Source organism: Lissotriton helveticus, chromosome 9, assembly GCF_964261635.1.
Source record: "Lissotriton helveticus chromosome 9, aLisHel1.1, whole genome shotgun sequence".
In the NCBI taxonomy this organism is placed as follows: Eukaryota; Metazoa; Chordata; class Amphibia; order Caudata; family Salamandridae; genus Lissotriton; species Lissotriton helveticus.
The window spans coordinates 131954918-131980024 of NC_136070.1; the positions used below are offsets into that span (position 1 = coordinate 131954918).

The 25107-nt window shown below is 46.9% G+C and overlaps 1 protein-coding gene across 2 annotated transcripts in view; it reads left to right on the top strand.

The window, feature by feature from the left end:
• LOC144781015 (carbohydrate sulfotransferase 9-like) overlaps positions 1-25107 on the top strand; it is a 170359-nt gene that overhangs the window by 78207 nt on the left and 67045 nt on the right. Inside the window, exons 2-3 of one of the 2 annotated variants that reach the window (XM_078659622.1) lie at positions 575-741; positions 3948-4034. In XM_078659622.1, coding sequence (XP_078515748.1) covers positions 627-741; positions 3948-4034 — 202 coding nt within the window. In that variant the 5' untranslated portion in view covers positions 575-626. The remainder of the gene's footprint in view (positions 1-574; positions 742-3947; positions 4035-25107) is intronic. The other variant, XM_078659623.1, reaches the window with a different exon arrangement.

Genomic DNA, 25107 nt, shown 5'->3' on the forward strand with positions numbered 1-25107 from the left:
TTCCATCAGGACCCAATTCCTACTGTGCAGAGTATTTTATAGTACAGCCGGATATACACTATAAATGAGAGGGGCTCCTACTATGCCTAAACCTGGCTCCTCAGCTTAAATTACATGTGGTGGATGCACCAAGGGCTGTATCACATATTCAGCACTTTCCCTGTTGGCACTACGGTTCACCTTTAAATAGTTGCAATGTGCGCATCCAGGGAAGTGGACCGAATTATAGCCAATGCACAGCCACCCAGGGCAGCATAAACTAGTGCTGCACTAAAGGGAGCGCATTCAAGTGAAATACAAAGCGGCTGTTTCAAAGCCTCTCCGTGTTTCAAAGTGCAGGCAGCAACCCGTCTGCTGCAAAGGGTTTCTGGGAGGTTCAGGGGGCCCTCTTTCTCCCCTCCATAGAGCTGACATCAGGGGCCAAAACAGCATGTTTCCCTTCTGCGCCTTAGGCAGGCATCCTAACAGTAAATAAGGCCCTATAAGTCTTATATATTCACTTGCATCAAAGGAACTTAAAAAAAAAAAACTTTGAAATTCTAATCATGGTTTTCTTTCTACTTCATTTTCTCAGAAACAGATGTGCAGATGGAAGAGCAGGCTACAATAATTCCAGTTCTCTGAAGATGGCTCTACTAATAAAGAATCTGCTTGATAAAATCACAGTTTTTATGCTCCTGTGTTTAACACTCTATGGCCTTTTGTATATCTTCGGTGGACCTCACCAGCTACAAAATACAGGCAAGTTGAAAAAAATGTTTACAAATATGTTCAGAATAGCGTATTTTATCGAAATCCTATGTTGTGAATATTTGTTGTTGTGCTCTATTAAAGCTCATTAAAAACTCTCACTACCTGTTAATGTTAAGTTAATCAATTAAGTAGTAATTTATTAAATGGAGCTAAATGAGTTAGAAAAGCTCCAAGGCATACGTTTGTTTTGCTTCTGTTAGACCTGCCAGGTCTTGGAGTGGTTCCCCTGTGGTTTTGCTCTGACCTCCGGGTTTTGACTCAGGCCTGAATTTCGTTTTTGCCGGTGTTAGGACTCTGGGCACTTTACCACTGCTTATCAGTGCTAAAGTCAGTGACGGCCGGTGCAGGTAAAATAAAATGTAAAAAAAGAAAACCACTTACCTTGCGCTTGCCGCATTGGCAAGTCGAAGTTGCAACGAGCGCAAAGTAAGTTGTTTTCTTTTTTTCCCTCGTCATTGTCAGTTGACTCCCCTCCTCCCTTCACCCCCCACCTCACTGACCTTACGTGAACCGGCCATCACTGGCTGAAGTGAAAGTACTTTCTGTTTAAACCATGATGGTAATTGGTTTTTCCATGGTTGGTATATTTGATTTGCCAGTAAGTCCCTAGTATAGTGCACGAGGGGTGCCCAGGGTCAGTAAATCAAATGCTCCTGGTGGGCCTGCAGCGCTGATTGTGCCACCCACTCAATAGCCCTTTAAAGATGGATCAGACCTACCATTGCAATGTCTGTGAGTGCAGTTTCAAACTGCCAATTTGAACTGGCATGTGCACCCACTTGCCAGGCCCAAATCTTCCTTTTTACTACATGTAAGTCACCCTTAAGGTTGGCCCCAGGTGGCCCCAGGCAGCCCCATGCGCATGGTGCATTGTATTGAAAAGGTAGGACATGTACTGGTGTGTTTTACATGTCCTAATAATGAAATACTGCTAATTGTGTTTTTAACTATTGCAAGGCCTAGCCCTGTCATGGGTTAACATGGGGATTGCCATGGAATACCCTTTAAGTACAATTTCCCATTGGGAGTAGATAGAGATTTGGAGTTTGGGGTCTCTGGACTCACAATTTAAAAATCTTTTGGTGAAGTTGGTTTTTGAATGGTAAGTTTAAAAATGCAACTTTTAGAAAGTGGGCATTTTTTTGCTTAAACGTAATGTGCCTCTGCCTGTCTGTAGAATAAATATTTGGGTCAGGATGACAGTTGGGCTGTTTGTGCGTTCACTATGGACAATCACACAACAGGAGCTGAGGTGTGCCCTTCATATTCTGATGACCCATCACCCAGCTAATGGGTGTGTCTGAGCTAGAGTAGTGGGAGGAGTCACTGTCACCTGAATAGGGTCGTGCCTGTCCTTACACAAAGCAGTCTCCGCCCCACTGTAATCTGTCTGGAGCCAGGGCATGGAAAGGCAGGGTCTTGTGCACTATAAAGACTTTTCTTTGAAGTTTGCCTACTTCAAAGGCAAAAATAGGAGTAAATACTGGACCTCTGCGACCCTAAACTCAGAAGACGTCTGAATTGAGGACATTCTGCCAGGAAGAAGAGCTGGATGCTGTCAGGATGGACTGCTCCTGTCCTGAAAGTGAAAGGACTGCGCTTTGATTTCCACATCCTGCTTTCTGAGGTTCTCCAAGCGCTTGAGTTGGCTTGCCTCTTGTTAGGAAGTCTCACCTACTAGCACCTGGGCAATCTTGCTGAGAGTCCTGTCTTGCCAAGTGGTGCCAAATCCAGTTCCTGGGCCCTTTGAAGTGAGTTCTAGTTCACTACGTCATCCAGAATTGGCGCTTCATTGCAAAACTCAACGCACTGCTGGTGCCTGCAACAGAGCGTGGTTCTCACTCAATGCACCAATCATGGCTTACAACGCAGGCCACAGCTTTCTGTTACTGATCCTCTGACTCCAATGCAGCGCCTGGTTCGATCACCTGAAACCGACACCGCGTGACTTGACTTCGATGCATCATTGGCGCACCATTCCTGAGCGCCGCTTTTGTCATCAACACTGCACTGCACTAAGGAACCAACCCATCATGCTGAGAAAGACACCTCACCTCCCCTGTGGCAGTAGGGAACCGATGCCTCACCTCTTCTGCCTGGCAGTACAGAACCAACGCATCACCTCCCCAGCACTAGTAAGTAACCGACGCAACACTGGCTAATCCAACACTTCGCCTCCCCAGCGCCTCTCTTTTTAACGTATCTAAGGTACTTTGGCCTAGTCAAGCGCACCCATTGATTTTAAAGAACTACAGTTGTATTCAACATTTTAAACGTGATATCTTGACTTGTGTATGTTGGATGTTTGTCGTTTTGGTGTTGTTTTATTCAGATACATATTTGCAATTATTCTAAACTGGAGTGCATTCCTTTTGTAGTGTTTTCACTGTGTTAATGTGTGTGTGTGTGTGCGTACACCAATATTTTACGCATTGCCTCTCAGATAAGCCTGACTGCTGTGTGATATACCAAGGAGGTGAGCAGGGATTATTTTAGCTGTGTGACTCCCTTACCCTGACTAGGAAAGGGTACAAACCACTGCCAACTAGTGATCCCATTTCTAACAGCTCCCATTGGCTATGAGATGTTATGCCCAGTTTAGTATTTTGGGCAACAATGAGGCATAGTATGCAGTATTCTAGTCAGTTTGGTGCTCATTCCTTGTGATTTTGCCAAATTTATGTCTCCATTTTCTACCATTTCTTATCAGTTGGGACCATGATCACTAAATCTGAGTGAATGAGCACTGTGAACTTATAATATTCAGCAATGTAAAACGGGTTCAACATTAAATGCATAGAGTTCTAAAACTCTGGCGACCTCTGTCCAATGGTTCAACTTGATGCACATATTGTTCTTTTGGATGGTCACTGACCTGGAAAACCAGATCATCTAGGCGTAACTCAGTGTAGTTAGAAAACACATCATTATGAAAACCTACTTTTGCAAATTTTTGGGCGGCGTATATTTCTTGTATATAATGTGTTTCCCATCGTAACTCTATCAGTCTGTCACGTTGACTTATATTTTATGAATTGAAGTCTTTTCCTAATTTTTGAAACTATTTAAATGTTACTAGAGGTGGCAAGTCTCAACATTTATAGAGAGAGCAAATCCAGAGGCAAGACAAGGATTCAGATAGGGCCTAAGAGCAAAAGAGCAAGTTGAGACAATTGGATGCTTCTTTTTTGCAGCACCCCAGTCCTATCCAACTTTGCTGCCAAAAGACCTGAGAAGGGCAAACCAGGAAAATGTTGGATCTGGGAGTCCATCTTCATCTGGTAAGCTTGACACATTATTACAGTCCTCTAGAGATTAAAAGTGTTTGGGGCTCTGAAAGAACACCAAACCATCACAAAAGCTCCATGTATAAGAGGTACAAATATGTGTTTTTTTACATTCTGTCAGATCCACAGAAAAAAGTCAGGTCTCCATTGACTTTGATGGTTTTATTCCAAGCATTTGCATCAGTCTTTGTCCCTGAGATTTTGCTCACTTTCTCAGTCACAGGAAAGACATTTCACCGGAAGTAGGCTTCTCCCAGTGAACATTATTCAACTGGGACAGTGTTACAGTGATGGGTGACTTGATCAGAGATTGCTTTGATAAGTGTCTGTTGATTTGTTGAGTGGAGGTGTGAAAATCTGTAATTACAGGAGTTAATAAAAACAGGGTTCAAACTAAAATGTCATTTACAAGCTTCTACTTGAAAAAAACATGGATTCTCAGCTTAGCGTTTTGGTAGCAAACACATGTATCATTTTATTCTCCAGTACCTAACACTACTAAAATGTTTAACCTGACACTCAAAACGCAAACATGCCTTTGTTTGTTAGGTGGTGGGTGTTGAATCTAAACTCAGGTTTCCCAGTTACAGAGCCGCAATTCAGCCATAGGAATTATGGGAAACATATATTACAACGCAGTCATTACATCGCACTGCTTGTACAAGACAACTGTTACAACACAACTGCCATTATATCGCATGCCATTACAACACATGCCATTACAACGCATGCCATTACAACGCATGTCACTACAACGCAAGCCATTACAACGCATGCCATTACAAAGCATTATAAGGTAAGTAATGGAGATTTTTCATTTTAGGGGTAGATGGGAATAGGAATTTTTACCCCTACACTATCCAACACTTTCACTACTGTTGCACTCACTGGAGTGGGAATAGTAATTTTTACCTCTACGCTACCCAACACTTACCCTACTGTTGCACTCACTGGAGTGGCAATAGTAATTTTTACCCCTACACTATCCAAAACTTACTGCAGCCCTAAAAGTATTTTGCGTTGTAATGGTATGTGTTGTAATGGAATGCGTTGTAATGGTACTTTTAAAACATGCGTTGTAATGGCATGCGTTGTAAAATCATGCGATGTAAAAACTGCGTTGTAAAAGCATGTGTTGTAATTGTTTGCATTGTAACGTCATATGTTCAGAAATTATCAGGTCATATCAGTAGTTATATTGGGTATGTCAGCTATGTGTGCATAGATGTCTTTCAAGAGTTAAGTTAGCACAGTGTGTTATGGAGGGCTGGTTTGCAAACCTTCTGAATCACATGATACAGCATACTGATTTTGGTTGAGAAATATTTCTAGAAACATGTTAGACAAAACAAGTGTGAGTCAATCGTAAAAGGGGATTCTGAATGATTCGCCACAAACATGGGGCCTGATTCACAAAGGTAAACTGAGATGAAAGTCTAACTTTACGACTTTCGATATTCACAAAGGGCATTTACAAGTAGTAAAGTTAGACTTTTGTCTCAGTAAAACTTAAGTTTTGGGCTTACGTTGAACTGAGACCAAAAGTCCTTGGTCCTTGTTCTACCAATTTCAGAATGATGTGTTTGGGTCCATACACTATCCCACATAGGCAAACTGGACATCTAAACTCCATCCCAAAAGTACTCAATTACTCAATTGTTCCATATAATATGCAAGAACCCCCATTTTCCAGGCAGGACTTTTTAGAACCTTGGGGTATTGCCACAACCCACTGTGCAGCATCTCTTCTAGGTGCAATCTGTGCAGTGCAATTATTTAAAATGGGTGAGGCAAACAGCAAACCGATTGCCAAATATTGTGGTGTCATAAGCTCCTCTTGGCACTCTTCCCCCTTTATCATGGGCATTTCATTAACTCATTGTTCCCCAAGGTTCTTGTAATTGCCTTGCTCACTCACACGTAGAGGACTGTATGTCGGGATTATTCTTTTAGTTTCTCAATATACAACATTGTGGATATCATGAATCAATAGAGTGAACTCGCTTCCAGCTAATAATGTGCTCACATACGGTGGGAACAAACAAGACACAAATCCAGCAGAAGGCTATCAGGAAACAAATCAACGTGCCAGGGTAATTAGTGAATGCCATTTGTCTTTAAGACAACGTAAAGCTTCTAAAATGGACGATTTCCTAAATAAAAATGCAATTATCATCAGAAATTAAAATGTTGTCATGTCAGCAACGAACACACAATGGGTCTCAGGTATAAGCTAAAGGTCTCATCTACCGTCTGATTGGTTACTTCATGCCCTATCATCAAAGCCCAATGAGAAACAAATGGGAATTTGTAACCATCCTTGAAATCTCATGGCCTTAATTAACAGGACATCAAGCAAAGGCAAACCATGAAAAATACATGCAACTAATGGCTGAGGGATGACCCTTGTCCTGCTCTCTTTTGTACTACTTCTTGCCATACATTTGTGAATAATTAATAACATGAGGTCTTCCATAGAGCAAAATCCATCCTAGCAGGAGCTAATTAACACAGATGCAACAGTTAAGGGTAGGGTACAAGAGCTATTGGAGGAATCCGTTGTAGAAACAACCAATATTCTACTTGATTTAAATATTCCGACCATTGCTAATTAAAACCCAGCGAGAATTCAGAATTTATGATCATAAATAAGTAGTGCATTACCGAATGAGGGGCCATATTCATTGTGCCATCTTAAAGCCTGTAATTTGTAAATTCACAGGGTTTGCGACTACAAAATCCCTCTTTTTTATGTACTAACCTAATTTTTCAATTCTGAAACGATTTTCTGAATCACAAAATGGGGTTCACAACCCATGCTGAACTGTAATTTGGAAGGAGCAAGAAAGGGGTTTTCCTTCCAAATTGCCAGTCAGTATGATATGCATAAATGGTTTATGACTGGAAGTCTGGCTGTGCACCATTGATCAGTTATAGACACCCAAGTCAGGTTGGTATCTGGTTCTCAAACGGGAAGACGATGGCCCCTTTGGACCCCTTCCCCTTTTGCGAATCAGAATTGCAGCCTGGGGGGGGAATAGATAGTGGTACTGCCTGCTTCCCCTGAAGTTTTCAAAAAATTGAACACTTTTGTTTTATAAAGTTGTGAACTTTGGCTGCTAAAAATACAATCACCTGGGTCCCTTACAGGACACCATTCTTATCAATTCTAATATCAGAGGGTTGCAAATTGCCAACAGCCTAATTCATATTGATTAAGCAGGTCTTTCTACAACCCTATCTTATTAATTATTTTGTGAACTAATTTATGAGTACATAGATCAGTTTCAAAATCTAAATTGATTCACAAAAAGTCATTGTGCATTTTGCAGTGTTTTTCCTAACCCAATCTTAGTACATCTTGCTGGAGGTTATTATATTGCCATAACAACATGAGATGATGTGGATGTTAACTTAATTACAAATCAGGCATACTTTTTTTCTGACAAAACAAAGGCATTCAAGAAAGTTACTATGACCATTATATTCAAGAGACATGATTTATATTTCTGATGCACAACAGGACTGTTTTCTATGTGAATCAAACATTTGTGACACAACTCAAACAGCAGGCAGAGAAAACACCAGGATCGTGTGATGAGTATCAGATTTTGACATAAATGAAACTCTTGTTTAAAAAAAATATCAATGTTTTTAAAAGAAATGCAGACTCTATAGTGTAACTAAAGTACTTTTAGTTTCAAATGTGGCAGGGAAAAGGGACGAGGAAAACCCGGTGAGCGTGAAAGCGCTCAAGGGAAAAATCAAAAACAATTCAACAGGAAAAGAGAACACAGATTTGCCACTTGGAGTGCAGTGAATTGTCTCCATATTATTATTTCTGACAGAAATTTAAATAAATCACAGTGTGAGGTTCTGTAATAGGGACTGACATTCTCCAAACGTCACTAAAAGATTTATGGCCAGATGTAGTTCGGCAAATACTGGTCGCTAACGGCCGATTTCGGCCGTTACCGACCGGTATTTGCAAATGGAGATGTAGGGGCCTTAAAATTTACAGAATAGATATATTTACCGAATCAGTAAAGTTACCGATTCGGTAAAATACTGATTCTGTAAATTTACCGAATCAGTAAATCAATATGTAGGTGGCACTGAAAACAGTGCCACAGGCCCTTACCGATTCATTATTTATCATGTAATACTATTGCATGGTACATAACGAATACCTGTGTACATGCACATCGCTGCCCTTAGGGCATGAATGTGTGCCACATGGCACACAAGCCACAAACAGGGGTGCAACAGGGTGTCAAAGTGACACCCTGTCCCCCTTGGCAATTCGGTAATTTTACCGATTCTGTAATTACCGAATCGGTATTTGCCATTGAATCCTATGGGCTTCAAGGCCCATAGGAATCAATGACAAATACCGATTCTGTAATTACAGAATCGGTAAATACCGAATCCTACCGATTTGGTATTTTTTACCGAAAATTACCTACATTAGATTTACCGATTCATGAATACCGAATCGGTAAAAATCGGTATTTATGAATCGGTAAATCTAATTTACCTACATTGGGCCCTTAGTTACGTTTACAAAAAAATTAATATTAATACGTTTCATTTGACCAAAAATCTAAATGCAATTCAAGAATCTGCAACCTTACGTCGCTCTACTGTCACCAGCTAACTAAATATACTCAATATGGTTATGCATCGCCAAGCCGCTGACCGCAATTGTCACGAGGCTTGTAGCTCAGCCTCTGACTCCCTGCGAACCGCTTGTCCTGGCGGCTGTGGCGGCGATGTAGTTTTGAACAAGCATTTACAATGCAATGGTCTCGGCATTATTAATGGTAGAGCTATTGGCATTGCTCATGACATTTTATTTATTATTTTTTTTTTTTAAACATAAATAAATGGTATTGGGCCAGATGTAGGTAATTCTATATTACCGATTCATAAATACCGAATTTTACCGATTCGGTATTTATGAATCGGTAATATAGAAGGGGGAGATGTAGGTAGAATCGGTAATTGAATTACCGATTCTGTAACAATCGGTATTTACCGAATCGGTAAATACCGATTCGGTAATGCCCATTGATTCCTATGGGCATTGAAGCCCATAGGAATCAATGGGCATTACCGAATCGGTATTTACCAATTCGGTAAATACCGATTCCAGCAAGGGTGCAGGGGGTGTCACTTTGACACCCTCTAGCACCCCAAATACTGGCATGTGTGCCATGTGGCAGACAGACATGCCCTAAGGGCATGTCTGTCTGTCACATGGCATAGGGTGCATGCACACATGTACATGCACACCTGGATTCGGTATTTTACCACCCAATTGGATTGGGTGGTAAAATACAGAATCTGTAAGCCCTTAGGGACTCTGAAGAGTCCCACCTACATCCCGAAATTACTGAATCGGTTAATTTACCGATTCGGTAAATGTAGCCCCCTACATACCAAAAACCCATTTACCGGTCGGTAACGGCCGAAATCGGCCGTTACCGGTCGGTAAATGTCCACCTACATCTGGCCCATTGTCATTTACAATGGCAATAGGTGAGCAATAGAGAGTAGTAGAGAGTATTCGCGGACACAGAGCCACACACACACACAGAGCCACACACACACACACAGAGCCCCCCACACACACACACACAGCGAGCCCCACACACACACAGAGCCCCACACACATACACACAGAGCCCCCCCACACACACACAGAGCCCCACACACACAGAGCCCCACACACACACACACAGAGCCCCACACACACAGAGCCCCATACACACACACAGAGCCCCCCCCACACACACAGATCCCCCCACACACACAGAGCCCCACACACACACACAGAGCCCCACACACACCCAGAGCCCCACACACAGCCAGAGCCCCACACACACAGTGAGCCACACACACACAGCGAGCCACACACACACAGCGAGCCACACACACACAGCGAGCCACACACACACAGCGAGCCACACACACAGCGAGCCACACACACAGCGAGCCACACACACACAGCGAGCCACACACAGTGAGCCACACACACACAGCGAGCCCCACACACACACCGAGCCTCACACACACACAGAGCCCAACAAACACACAGAGCCCCCACACACACACAGAGCCCCCCACACACACACAGAGCCCCCCCCCCCCCACACACACACACACAGAGCCCCCCCCACACACACAGAGAGCCCCACACACACAGAGAGCCCCCCACACACACACAGAGCCCCACACACACACAGATCCACACACACACACACACAGCGGTCGCGACTAGGACAACGCAGACGCCTGTCACAAATCAGAACCAGATAACAGAAAGCAAATGGCATTGGTTGGTTAGAAGCACAAGTTCAAAGTCAAATTTAAAGGTCGGAGCCTAAAGGGTAAAAACATAGGTCAAAGGTCAGGACAAATGAACATAAACTTATACCACAGATAAAATAGAACGTGGGAGGCCCAAACCGAAAGAATCAAAATCCAAAAATGTTCCCAAACAAAGGTGACTGCTGAAACATTGGTAAAGGCAGCAAGTGTGGTGGAAGAGACATGGGAGGGGAGCATCTGGGAGCCCGGGAGGGGCTGGCACAGCGCTGATGTCATTGTCATCTCGGAGCTGCGCGGGCAGTCACTGCCGCCACCTCAGACCCCAGGAAGATGCGGAGAGGGCATTATTGGCAACTGGGAGCGGCACCATTAAAGGGAGACCATGGCTGTCCTGGCTGGTACCAGGCTCTACCCACACACACACTCCGCTCGGGGGCCAAGGTCCGCCTAAGACGTGCAGCGGCGCCGCTCCCTGCTGCAGCAGTGCCATGTGTCCCAATGCACCCTGGTACCGAGACATGCAGACAGGAGACACTAGATGCACACATGGTGGGTGGGGGGGCAGGTGACACACATGGGGGGGCTGGTTAACACAAGGTCAGGACGAGGGAGGAGGAACAGTCAGGGAGCTCATGGACTAAAACACGAGGGGGGTGCAGGAGGGAGCAGACAGAAGATTCATAGACGGCATAGACAATGAGTGACAGCAGTAACATCAGGCTTGAGTGCCCACACATGAGGCTTCAAGGATGAGGGAAGAGACAGGAGGCATGAGGGCAAAGACTGGAGGAATGAAGTCAACAAGAGCATTGAGGGCACAGACAGGAGGCATGAGCGCCCAAACAGGAGGCATGGCGGCACAGACTGGAGGCATGAGGGCACAGACAGGAGGCATGAGGGCACAGGCAGGAGGCATGAGGGCACAGACAGGAGGCATGAGGGCACAGACAGGAAACATGAGGGCACAGACAGGAGGCATGAGGGCACAGACAGGAGGCATGAAGGCACAGACAGGAAGCATGAGGGCACAGACAGGAAGCAGAGGGCACAGACAGGGGGCAGAGGGCACAGACGGGGGACAGAGGGCACAGACAGCGGGCATGAGGGCACAGACGGGGAGAAAGTCTTGAAGTTGTTATGTTTCCGTTCCTGTTTTGTAATTCCCCCTGGGCCTACCGAGCAGATACAAGATCACATCAGACAAGCTGAATGCAGGACAGGGCGGGGAGGCAGCGGGGGGGGTTCGGCGGAGAAAGGAGCTGGGGTGACTGTGAGTGCTGCTGCCAGAGGAGGGGCTGATTGTCAAGGTTATGTGTGGGGAGATGATTGATGCGAGGCCGGCCTGCTCTGTCAGCCTGTCACGGGGCAGCAATGCTTAATGCTCTCATTATTGGTTACTCTGCAGTGTGTATCTCTCTGTCAGCACTGCAGACCCATCCGAACTGCCATGGCTCTTCAAAGCCCGGCAGGTCATTTATCATCCCCTGCCGCTCCCAGGGCTGGAGGCGGCTGAGTGTGGGTGATGCTCAGAGCCCTCTGACAGGCAGGCCTGTGCGCCAGGGGAGCATGGGGGCGGCGCCCCGAAAAGGCATCTGTGTTTCTGTAACGGTTTACAAACCGTTGACGGAGAAGAAGAGATTCTTTTTATTTGTTTTTTACGCCGTTTTGTTTTTTGTTTTTTTTAACAGCTTTCCAAGCAGCGCTTTGGGCGCTTGATTGTATTCCACAGGCATATGGTGTGAGCCGACATACCGTTGCAGGCATGGCCTGCTGTAAGCCCAGAGCGCTGCGGTGATTTTTTTTTTTTGAGGGGGGGATTAACTTTTGAGGAAAGAGAATAATCTCGTTGGCATCTTTACCGCACATTTCTGAACCGAAGAATACGTCTTACTCTCATATAATTAATTTAATTTCAGCGGTAATTCTGTATTAGAATCAGAAGGGGCAGAGTGAGGAGACAAGATGAAGGGAAGCTGTGGGTCTCTTAAGGTCGCACTGGGCACTCCGGCATTTTTCTCAGTGGGTTGCATGCTAGAGCGCTGCCTTCAGACCTGGAGGAAGCAAATACAAGGAGATGATGGACGGAGTGCTGAAACTTTTCAGACACTCAGCCCCAGTCACAGATCTGGGTTGAATCCATCATCGCCGCTGGAGCAGGAAGGGGCCGTAAGAAACCGGACATCAAAACTTACCTGGAGTGGCAGCCAGGGCTGTTCCTGACAACAACAACAACAACAAAAAATGGCTGCCGCAAAGCTCCGAAATTTTCGGAATCGGGGGCGTGTTTTTTGCTGAGTGACGGATGACGTCACAGATAGAAAGAACGCAAAAACACGCCTCCGAATCCTAAAAAGACGGGGCTTAAAGGGAGTGATGCCCCTCTTCTCCAATGGCTGGCCAGATTTGGAGAAGAGGGGCGGGTTCCAAGCCCCCTCTAAGAAACATTAAATCTCGGTCTCCGCCCACACTGCTACGCAGTGCGACGCAGTCCTCGACCTAAAAATGCTGCAGGAGATATAGGAGGAGGTGGTGTGCCTGCCGACATGGAGTTTTGCCAGATTGAAGGTCGTGGCGCGAATCTGCGCCGAACTACTGAGGCTGGGCGTGGTGCAGCCTGTAGCCTCAAGTGAAGCCTGCGACTGCTGCAAGCCAGAACGTGCAGCAGCATTTGAGGTGAGTGATTGCGCTGGGGGAAAGGAACTGCCAAGACTCTGATAACGGGACACAAACGCTCCCCGGAGGCCCCGCAGTGTCAGGGGCTGCAGGGAGCCTGGGGACCGGCTGCCCAGCCGGGAGCTGTTGTACCCACACATGCTGCTACCCCGTGCCGCGGCCCTCCATTAGATGTGCCCCCCCTCTTTACTGGCTGAAGATAGCAGCAGGGCCCATCCGGGCTGTGGTGAGCCACACTGCGGTGGTGCATGAGCGGCAGTGATGCAGGCGCATGGGCCAATCGGGCACGCCCCGCACAGCATTACGGTGGATCCCTGTGGCCTGGTGTAGATTGCCGGAGGGGTCTGAGTGCTACGGGGACAGAGCGGATGGTTGCTCCCCCCAGCTTTGTGCATTCACCGTGCTGGTGGCAGGGCCCGCTTAGATTGAATCACATCAAGGGCATGCAGGTGGCAATCCCAACGGTGCGGACACCTGGTGCTGTAATTATGCCAGATTGATCCCACCGCAGTGGGGCATTGGTGAAGTGGGTGGACGGCGAGCCTGTGCAGAACCACACAGTGGAGCAAACCCGTCTCACAATGGGGGCTCGCCTAACACCGCCTTGTAGTCGAATGTAAAGGGGCTGTCCTCGCGACCTAGACCATCGCAATTCATACGCTTGGGGTATGGGGCGTAAGGACCCTAAGCAAAGCACCCTGTCATTTAAAGTGGCTGGCACCAGTGCTGAGGCGCAACAGATCAGCATGGCTGAGGGCGGAGTGACTCCCACAACTGAGGCAACTGGGTCTGACAATTTGTTGTTGGCCCTGAGAGTGGGCTTCAGGGCATGGGACAACCGCTTTGATGCCCTGAACAAGAGGTTGGAATCTATGGGGGCCAGGCTGGATCAACAGGAAGGGCGTCTGACCATGGAAGAGGGCAGAATCTCTGGCCTGGAAGATGGCGCTGCCCAGAACACCAAAAAGTATGCAAGAATAGAGAATCTCCTTAAAGCCGTAGCTATTAAGAATGAGGATTTAGAAGCACGTGGGCGCCGAAATAACATTTGAATTATGGGGGCACCCGAATCTACCAATACAGGGTGGCTGGACCGTTTGATGGAAACACTTCTCACAGATCTTTTTGGTGGTGAGTATTTTACTACTACATTTGTAGTTGAGTGTGCACATTGCCGGCCAAGACTGATCATAGCCCGGTTATTGAACTTTAGAGACAGGGATACAGCCCTATGGATGGCGCATGAGAAGGGCCAACTTATATGGCAGGGTTCGACCATATCCATGTACCCGGATTTCACTGCCATGGTACAGGAAACACGCAGAAAGTATGCCGGGGTGTTGAATCTATCGTGGATTTCTGCTATCTTGCGGTGGAAGACGGTGGCGAGGGAGTCGCGCAGGGCTTGCGACGGCGGGACGTCGTTGGTGTTGGAGCTGGGGTTGGAGAGTTCCTTCACGATGTTGAAGAGCTCCTTGCTATTGTGTGCGTTGTTGTCGAGGCGGTCTTTGAAGGAGGTCCTCTTGGCCGTCCTGATGAGGTGGTTGCGGATGGTGTCCTTGTGTGCTGCGTGGCTGTCTGGAGTTTGTGCACTCTGCCATTTCTTCTCTAGTTTCCGGCAGCCTGCAAGAGCAGTGGGCCGGTGATGATGCATTTTATATGACACTTAAACTGCATTGACGTGTGTCTGTGCTAGTGGCAAGCTGGAGCACGGGCTGGGACATATAAGATACACATATGCAGGCACTTGGTGCCAAGATTAAGGGGAAGTGGTGGGGTGTTGCCACCCCTCAAGTGCGGATGCACTTGTTTAAGTTTGTGCAGGTTTACAGTATAATGCTTTTTAGTTTCTATTCAAACACAGTTATAAGGGGTGAGGATTTCCCCCTAGAGTTAGGTATGGGGGATGGGTGGTGGGAGGGGGGGTACTGGGTTTGTTGGCAAAAGTCAGTAGTATGGTTTTATTACAGTCGTAATTTGCAGTGCAGCAATAATGGTCCAGGTGCCAGTAAGTTGGAAATGTTACATATAGATCATGGTTAACAAGGTAATGGCGGAGGCCAAAGTGGTAATGATGTCCTGGAATGTCAGAGGCCTCAATAATGCCCGTAAATGTAAACAAGTGACCAACTACATGCAATGCCATCAGGTGGACATTGCCTTTTTTCAAGAGACTTATTTGGCAACAAATGCCAGGACATCGTGGCTTCAAGCTGGGGGGCACATAAATATTTTGCAGGGTATGGTTCATATGCTGGGGTGTTGCAGTGTTGATACATAGGCGGGTGCAGTTCCAGGAGGTGAAGGTCTTTCGGGATGCAGGGGGAGTTATTTATTGGTGAAGGGATGTCTGCTTGAACACTCTGCCTTGTTCGTTAATGTGTATGCACCAAATGTTGATGACCCCGACTTCTTCGACTCTATTCATACCCACATAGAGCTCATGGCGGCAGACCACATATACGTGGGGGGGGAGTTTAATTTATTACTTGCTCCGGAGCGTGATAGCACAGCATGCTCGATAGCCACAAAACCCAGGGCAAGGCGGGTGGTGTTGGACACTATAGAAAACTTTGGGCTAGTGGACGCATGGAGGTAACACTGTAGAGATCGTGAGGGGTAAACACATTACTCTGCACCCCACAACACCTGGACACTTTCGATTACTGGTGCTTGTCTGCTGGATTAAGAATATGGATAATAGTTATCCAACTGCCACCCACATTATCCAATCATTCTTCCGTGTTGGTAAAACTGAAGGTCCCTAGAGCATGTGGGTAGAGCGTCCATGGAGATTTCCTGATATGGCCCTGAGAGATGCTGTTTTTGCAACTGAATTGGGGGAAGTTATCACCGAGTACTTTGCAATAAATGTAGGATCAGTGGAATCCAAGGCTACTTTATGGGAAGCCTTTAAGGCATATACAAGGGGGTGTGTATCTCAAAAAGTACTGGGGTACTCAGGGATTTGCGACAAACGTTGGCACAGATACGTCTCAGCTGACTGAACTAGACCACATAGAAATAAACACCATCGGTCCCCCCGATATGCTACGACGCGCAATCGTTGATGACTGAATTTCGGGAAGCAGTAGAACACGAGGCACACATCCAAGGGAAATATGCAGTAGTTAGGTGGTATGGGAAGGGTGAGAGGCGCGGTGGAACATTAGCTAGACTGCTGCAACAGTCCTGCAGGCCGACCTATATAGCCGAACTAACAGGACATAATGATGAGCCGATAATGGGTAATGTTGGGATCCCAGAAGAGGTACTTAAGTATCATACAGCATTATACACCTCAAGAGTTACCGACTCCCCGCAGACAACAGTGACTACCTTGATGAGGTCTCACTGGTCTGGATGGAAAAGGCGCATCAGGAGTTTCTGGCCGAGCCTTTTTCAGAGAATGAAGTAACTAAGACTATCAGTGCTCTGGGCGGTTCTAAAGCACCAGGACTTGACGGGTCTACGGGCTGCTTTTACAAAAAGTATAAGACTCTCAATACACCCCATCTTATAGACATGTTTCAGGAGGCAGTTGAGGCAGGGGTACCACTTTGAGAGAAGCGGTTATAATCTTGCTTCCAAATCCTGGGAAGGATATGCGGAATTGTAGCTCATACCCACCACTTTCTCTCTTAAACTTCGACAATAAGGTCCTAGCTAAAATCTTGGCAACAAGGCTTGCATTAATTGTGGAGAAATTGATCTCTCCAGCACAATCAGGTTTTATTCCTCACAAGTCAACTGCTCTTAATCTTCGTACGGTATTTGCCACTCTGCACAGAATATTGCCAACAGTTCTGGCAGCCGCCATCCTCCTCGATGCGGAGAAAGCTTTTGACTCGCTTGAGGGGCCTTTTTTATATGCTACAATGGGATGACTGGGGGTGCCAGAACAGTTCTTGGCGGTTGTCAGGTTATTGTACCCGTTGCCCACAGCATGTATTCGACTCAATGGCACTTTGACTAACGTGTTTCAACTCACTCTTGGAACACGGGAGAAGTGCCCACTTTCTCCCCTGTTATTTGTTGTGCCCCTTGATCCATTGGTGCTGTATCTACTAGAAAGGGTTAGCGGTACAAAAGGGGGTGGTGATGGACGGAGCATCTGAACCAATCAAACACTCACACTCAGTCAAAAGATCTGGGTTTGATCCATCACCGTTCTTTAGCCCACTCTGCTACCCCAGTTCAGACATGGCTATATGCAAATCAGTCTGACCCTGTGCCTCATGGGAACAGTCCAGCCCGAACTGCCAAGCCATGCCTTCCCTGGACCGGAAACAAGCTTCCGAGGACCGGTTTCTGGCATTGCAGCAGTGTTCAGCCCCGCTTGCTTGAATCCAGTGGCAAAGTGAGCAAGGGACTCTCGTCTGAGCATACCCTGCCACACTTAGGCGGCCAAAGTGGTACAAAAAGGGGTGGTGATGGACGGAGCATCTGAACCAATCAAACACTCACACCCAGTCAAAAGATATGGGTTTGATCCATCACCGTTCTTTAGCCCACTCTGCTACCCCAGTTCAGACATGGCTATATGCAAATCAGTCTGACCCTGTGCCTCATGGGAACAGTCCAGCCCGAACTCCCAAGCCGTGCCTTCCCTGGACCGGAAACAACCTTCCGAGGACCGGTTTCTGGCATTGCAGCCGTCTTCAGCCCGGCTTGCTTGAATCCAGTGGCAAAGTGAGCAAGGGACTCACGTCTGAGCATACCCTGCCACACTTAGTCGGCCAAAGCGGTACAAAAGGGGGTGGTGATGGACGGAGCATCTGAACCAATCAAACACTCACACCCAGTCAAAAGATCTGGGTTTGATCCATCACCGTTCTTTAGCCCACTCTGCTACCCCAGTTCAGACATGGCTATATGCAAATCAGTCTGACCCTGTGCCTCATGGGAACAGTCCAGCCAAACTTCCAAGCCATGCCTTCCCTGGACCGGAAACAAGTTTCCGAGGACCGGTTTCTGGCATTGCAGCCGTCTTCAGCTCGGCTTGCTTGAATCCAGTGGCAAAGTGAGCAAGGGACTCACGTCTGAGCATACCCTGCCACACCTAGGTGGCCAAAGCGGTACAAAAGTGGGTGGTGATGGACGGAGCATCTGAACCAATCAAACACTCACACCCAGTCAAAAGATCTGGGTTTGATCCATCACCGTTCTTTAGCCCACTCTGCTACCCCAGTTCAGACATGGCTATATGCAAATCAGTCTGACCCTGTGCCTCATGGGAACAGTCCAGCCCGAACTTCCAAGCCATGCCTTCCCTGGACCGGAAACAAGCTTCTGAGGACCGGTTTCTGGCATTGCAGCCGTCTTCAGCCCGGCTTGCTTAAATCCAGTGGCAAAGTGAGCAAGGGACTCACATCTGAGCATACCCTGCCATACTTAGGCGGCCAAAGCGGTACAAAAGGGGGTGGTGATGGACGGAGCATCTGAACCAATCAACACTCACACCCAGTCAAAAGATCTGGGTTTGATCCATCACCGTTCTTTAGCCCACTCTGCTACCCCAGTTCAGACATGGCTATATGCAAATCAGTCTGACCCTGTGCCTCATGGGAACAGTCCAGCCCGAACTGCCAAGCCATGCCTTCCCTGGACCGGAAACAAGCTTCCGAGGACCGGTTTCTGGCATTGCAGCCGTCTTCAGCCCGGATTGCTTGAATCCAGTGGCAAAGTGAGCAAGGGACTCACGTCTGAGCATACCCTGCCACACTTAGGCGGCCAAAGCGGTACAAAAGGGGGTGGTGATGGACGGAGTATCTACTAGAAAGGCATAGTCATCGGGGTTGCAATTTAACACTGGTCCCCTATTACTTACACTGTGTGTCGATGATATTATATTATATATAGAGCACCCGGACGATAATTTAACACCTCTTCTCCGGAAGTGACGAGATATGGTACCATGTCGGGCTTGTGTACCGACTGCGAGAAGTTGGAGGTTTTTCAGTTGACGGAGGCGACCTGCGATAGAACGGTGGACTACCCATTAGTTTGGTGTGACAACTCTGTGAGGTACCTTGGAGTCTACATCCACAGAGAAAAGGATTGTATTCTCCAGCTGAATTATGGCCAGAGATTGAGAAACTGGAACGCAATATAGAACGTTGGTTGAAACTGCCCCAGTCAATGGCAGGTAGAATAGCTATAATTAAAATGGTGGTCCTTCCATCGTTTCTATATCTCTTCCTAAACATTCCTATACTATTATATAACAGTTTATCCACGGACATACATACATTACTGATACAACTTGCGTGGGGTGTTAAGCAACCCTGCATTGATTGAGATACCCTATGCTGCCGTATGAAAAGGGTGGGTTTGGGATACCGAACTTTCAGATTTACCATCTGGTAGCGAGCGCGATCTTTGCCCGACACTGGTATCATGCAGATGTCAGGATCCCATATCATAGACTAGAGGACGGTCTGGTGCTTCCGGCACCACTCAACACCCTACTGCCAGTTGGGTTCCGCAAATCCCGCATGACATTCAGACACTGTCCAAGACCAGCTGGGCATGGCATAAGTTACTGCTGGTAACGGGATCCCGTATATTATACTCATCTGCGCTGCCACTCGCGGGGGATGGCTGGGTTCCCATTTTGCAGGAGACCTTAGTAAAGAACACATTGGCAACTTGTTCCCCGGCGGACATATTTTCTCACGCATGGAGGATCCCCGTTTCTGAGACGCCACTATAATGGATCACTTTGTCTTGCAGAGGGTGCAGAGGGCATTGCATGCCAGTATGTATAGTTACCCTTTGGGACACCCTGAACTTCCAATCCTGACAGGGGTAATTAAGGATGGGCATGGGAGTCATTTGATGGCTCGGACATATAAGGCAGCAGTGGCAATGCTTCCTTGCCATGATACAGGTGTGCGGACAGCTTGGGAACGCGACCTTGGTTACCCAATTACAGATGCGCAGTGGGGTCGGTGCTCTACGAAAATACGCCAGGTCTCCCCTAATCACCGGCACAAGATGCTGCATGTAAAATTTGTGTGGAGGGCATACATGACACCTAACAAACTGCATCGTGTGGAACCCTTGCATTCACACGAATGTCCGAGGTGCCACTCCCCTGAGGCCGATTTTGCCCATATGACATGGACCTGTATCAAGATAGAGTACTATTGGAGATCGGTCTTTGGAGAAATCTCTCATATGGTTAAAATGGAGGTTACATCCTCGCCGCTGATGGCACTGCTGGGGTACATGCAAGATCTCCCCAAATCCAAGCTTCGATTTGTTGCAATAGCACTCATCGCGAAACGCAAAGTGGCTATCAAATGGGCTTGTAAGTATGCCCCCACACTGGATGCATGGCTTCACAGTATGACATATTGCAATACCACTAGTGACACTGATGCACAAATGCAGCCACCTGCTGCTAGGCCTGTAGATATTTGGCAGCCATTCCAATCCTACCTCCTAACAACGCAGGATGGCAATGATGCCTCTACACAGGGGCAGATTACATCCATTGGAACCAAAGTAAATAGGGACATATCTGGGATAAATGTTCCATTGTAGAGATTGCTGTGTATATAACTGGATGCCGTGCCTGATCTACTACAGTACAGACTTTGTATTTAATATTGTACAGGTCTAGATATGTATGTACATGGACATGTGACTATGTAATTTTTGTTTGTTTTTGCTTAACACTGCACTGTAATGCCTTGTTTACTTATGTTTTTCTTTTCTGAAAGTAAACTTAATAAAAACCTATTAAAAATTATATATATATATATATATATATATATATATATATATATATATATATATATATATATATATATATATATATATATATATATATATATATATATATATACCAATTCAAACAGAGTTACCCCATGTGGAAGGAACCGCACAAAGGACATTTTTTATCCAACTTTATTCACGAAGGTTGCATGCAGGATTCAAAAGGGCAGCATCTCTTTTACGCCAGACGCGTTTCGGGTTCTCGTGACCCTTAATCATTGGCAGCTGAAAGCGAACTGCAAAGCCAGCAGCAGAACAACTTATACTCTTGCACTTCTCCCAAGTGGGCGAGGCCCGAATTTCCTATGGCCTTATGGTGCTTGTAGTTGTCCGCAATAACACTCCAGTGAGTCTGTATGCAGTCCGCAAAGTTTATCAATAATAAAACCACAGTGGGGTGATGACAATCCCATTAGAAAACTTGCTGCATTCTCAGTCCCTCATGACGGATTTCCTTTCCCAAACCGATGAGCGCCTAGAGTGGCCTCACCACGGGAACGCCGTGTTATCAGCTGGGTTCCTTCCGCGGCCGGGGTTCGACCGCAAATATCCAATTCAAACAGAGTTACCCCATGTGGAAGGAACCGCACAAAGGAATTTTTTTATCCAACTTTATTCACGAAGGTTGCATGCAGGATTCAAAAGGGCAGCATCTCTTTTACGCCAGACGCGTTTCGGGTTCTCGTGACCCTTAATCATTGGCAGCTGAAAGCGAACTGCAAAGCCAGCAGCAGAACAACTTATACTCTTGCACTTCTCCCAAGTGGGCGAGGTCCGAATTTCCTATGGCCTTATGGTGCTTGTAGTTGTCCGCAATAACACTCCAGTGAGTCTGTATGCAGTCCGCAAAGTTTATCAATAATAAAACCACAGTGGGGTGATGACAATCCCATTAGAAAACTTGCTGCATTCTCAGTCCCTCATGACGGATTTCCTTTCCCAAACCGATGAGCGCCTAGAGTGGCCTCACCACGGGAACGCCGTGTTATCAGCTGGGTTCCTTCCGCGGCCGGGGTTCGACAGCAAATATCCAATTCAAACAGAGTTACCCCATGTGGAAGGAACCGCACAAAGGAAATTTTTTATCCAACTTTATTCACGAAGGTTGCATGCAGGATTCAAAAGGGCAGCATCTCTTTTACGCCAGACGCGTTTCGGGTTCTCGTGACCCTTAATCATTGGCAGCTGAAAGCGAACTGCAAAGCCAGCAGCAGAACAACTTATACTCTTGCACTTCTCCCAAGTGGGCGAGGCCCGAATTTCCTATGGCCTTATGGTGCTTGTAGTTGTCCGCAATAACACTCCAGTGAGTCTGTATGCAGTCCGCAAAGTTTATCAATAATAAAACCACAGTGGGGTGATGACAATCCCATTAGAAAACTTGCTGCATTCTCAGTCCCTCATGACGGATTTCCTTTCCCAAACCGATGAGCGCCTAGAGTGGCCTCACCACGGGAACGCCGTGTTATCAGCTGGGTTCCTTCCGCGGCCGGGGTTCGACCGCAAATATCCAATTCAAACAGAGTTACCCCATGTGGAAGGAACCGCACAAAGGAAATTTTTTATCCAACTTTATTCACGAAGGTTGCATGCAGGATTCAAAAGGGCAGCATCTCTTTTACGCCAGACGCGTTTCGGGTTCTCGTGACCTTTAATCATTGGCAGCTGAAGGCGAACTGCAAAGCCAGCAGCAGAACAACTTATACTCTTGCACTTCTCCCAAGTGGGCGAGGCCCGAATTTCCTATGGCCTTATGGTGCTTGTAGTTGTCCGCAATAACACTCCAGTGAGTCTGTATGCAGTCCGCAAAGTTTATCAATAATAAAACCACAGTGGGGTGATGACAATCCCATTAGAAAACTTGCTGCATTCTCAGTCCCTCATGACGGATTTCCTTTCCCAAACCGATGAGCGCCTAGAGTGGCCTCACCACGGGAACGCCGTGTTATCAGCTGGGTTCCTTCCGCGGCCGGGGTTCGACCGCAAATATCCAATTCAAACAGAGTTACCCCATGTGGAAGGAACCGCACAAAGGAAATTTTTTATCCAACTTTATTCACGAAGGTTGCACGCAGGATTCAAAAGGGCAGCATCTCTTTTACGCCAGACGCGTTTCGGGTTCTCGTGACCCTTAATCATTGGCAGCTGAAAGCGAACTGCAAAGCCAGCAGCAGAACAACTTATACTCTTGCACTTCTCCCAAGTGGGCGAGGCCCGAATTTCCTATGGCCTTATGGTGCTTGTAGTTGTCCGCAATAACACTCCAGTGAGTCTGTATGCAGTCCGCAAAGTTTATCAATAATAAAACCACAGTGGGGTGATGACAATCCCATTAGAAAACTTGCTGCATTCTCAGTCCCTCATGACGGATTTCCTTTCCCAAACCGATGAGCGCCTAGAGTGGCCTCACCACGGGAAATTAAAGGAAATTAAGGGTCACGAGAACCCGAAACGCGTCTGGCGTAAAAGAGATGCTGCCCTTTTGAATCCTGCATGCAACCTTCGTGAATAAAGTTGGATAAAAAATTTCCTTTGTGCGGTTCCTTCCACATGGGGTAACTCTGTTTGAATTGGATATTTGCGGTCGAACCCCGGCCGCGGAAGGAACCCAGCTGATAACACGGCGTTCCCGTGGTGAGGCCACTCTAGGCGCTCATCGGTTTGGGAAAGGAAATCCGTCATGAGGGACTGAGAATGCAGCAAGTTTTCTAATGGGATTGTCATCACCCCACTGTGGTTTTATTATTGATAAACTTTGCGGACTGCATACAGACTCACTGGAGTGTTATTGCGGACAACTACAAGCACCATAAGGCCATAGGAAATTCGGGCCTCGCCCACTTGGGAGAAGTGCAAGAGTATAAGTTGTTCTGCTGCTGGCTTTGCAGTTCGCTTTCAGCTGCCAATGATTAAGGGTCACGAGAACCCGAAACGCGTCTGGCGTAAAAGAGATGCTGCCCTTTTGAATCCTGCATGCAACCTTCGTGAATAAAGTTGGATAAAAAATTTCCTTTGTGCGGTTCCTTCCACATGGGGTAACTCTGTTTGAATTGGATATTTGCGGTCGAACCCCGGCCGCGGAAGGAACCCAGCTGATAACACGGCGTTCCCGTGGTGAGGCCACTCTAGGCGCTCATCGGTTTGGGAAAGGAAATCCGTCATGAGGGACTGAGAATGCAGCAAGTTTTCTAATGGGATTGTCATCACCCCACTGTGGTTTTATTATTGATAAACTTTGCGGACTGCATACAGACTCACTGGAGTGTTATTGCGGACAACTACAAGCACCATAAGGCCATAGGAAATTCGGGCCTCGCCCACTTGGGAGAAGTGCAAGAGTATAAGTTGTTCTGCTGCTGGCTTTGCAGTTCGCTTTCAGCTGCCAATGATTAAGGGTCACGAGAACCCGAAACGCGTCTGGCGTAAAAGAGATGCTGCCCTTTTGAATCCTGCATGCAACCTTCGTGAATAAAGTTGGATAAAAAATTTCCTTTGTGCGGTTCCTTCCACATAGGGTAACTCTGTTTGAATTGGATATTTGCGGTCGAACCCCGGCCGCGGAAGGAACCCAGCTGATAACACGGCGTTCCCGTGGTGAGGCCACTCTAGGCGCTCATCGGTTTGGGAAAGGAAATCCGTCATGAGGGACTGAGAATGCAGCAAGTTTTCTAATGGGATTGTCATCACCCCACTGTGGTTTTATTATTGATAAACTTTGCGGACTGCATACAGACTCACTGGAGTGTTATTGCGGACAACTACAAGCACCATAAGGCCATAGGAAATTCGGGCCTCGCCCACTTGGGAGAAGTGCAAGAGTATAAGTTGTTCTGCTGCTGGCTTTGCAGTTCGCTTTCAGCTGCCAATGATTAAGGGTCACGAGAACCCGAAACGCGTCTGGCGTAAAAGAGATGCTGCCCTTTTGAATCCTGCATGCAACCTTCGTGAATAAAGTTGGATAAAAAATTTCCTTTGTGCGGTTCCTTCCACATGGGGTAACTCTGTTTGAATTGGATATTTGCGGTCGAACCCCGGCCGCGGAAGGAACCCAGCTGATAACACGGCGTTCCCGTGGTGAGGCCACTCTAGGCGCTCATCGGTTTGGGAAAGGAAATCCGTCATGAGGGACTGAGAATGCAGCAAGTTTTCTAATGGGATTGTCATCACCCCACTGTGGTTTTATTATTGATAAACTTTGCGGACTGCATACAGACTCACTGGAGTGTTATTGCGGACAACTACAAGCACCATAAGGCCATAGGAAATTCGGGCCTCG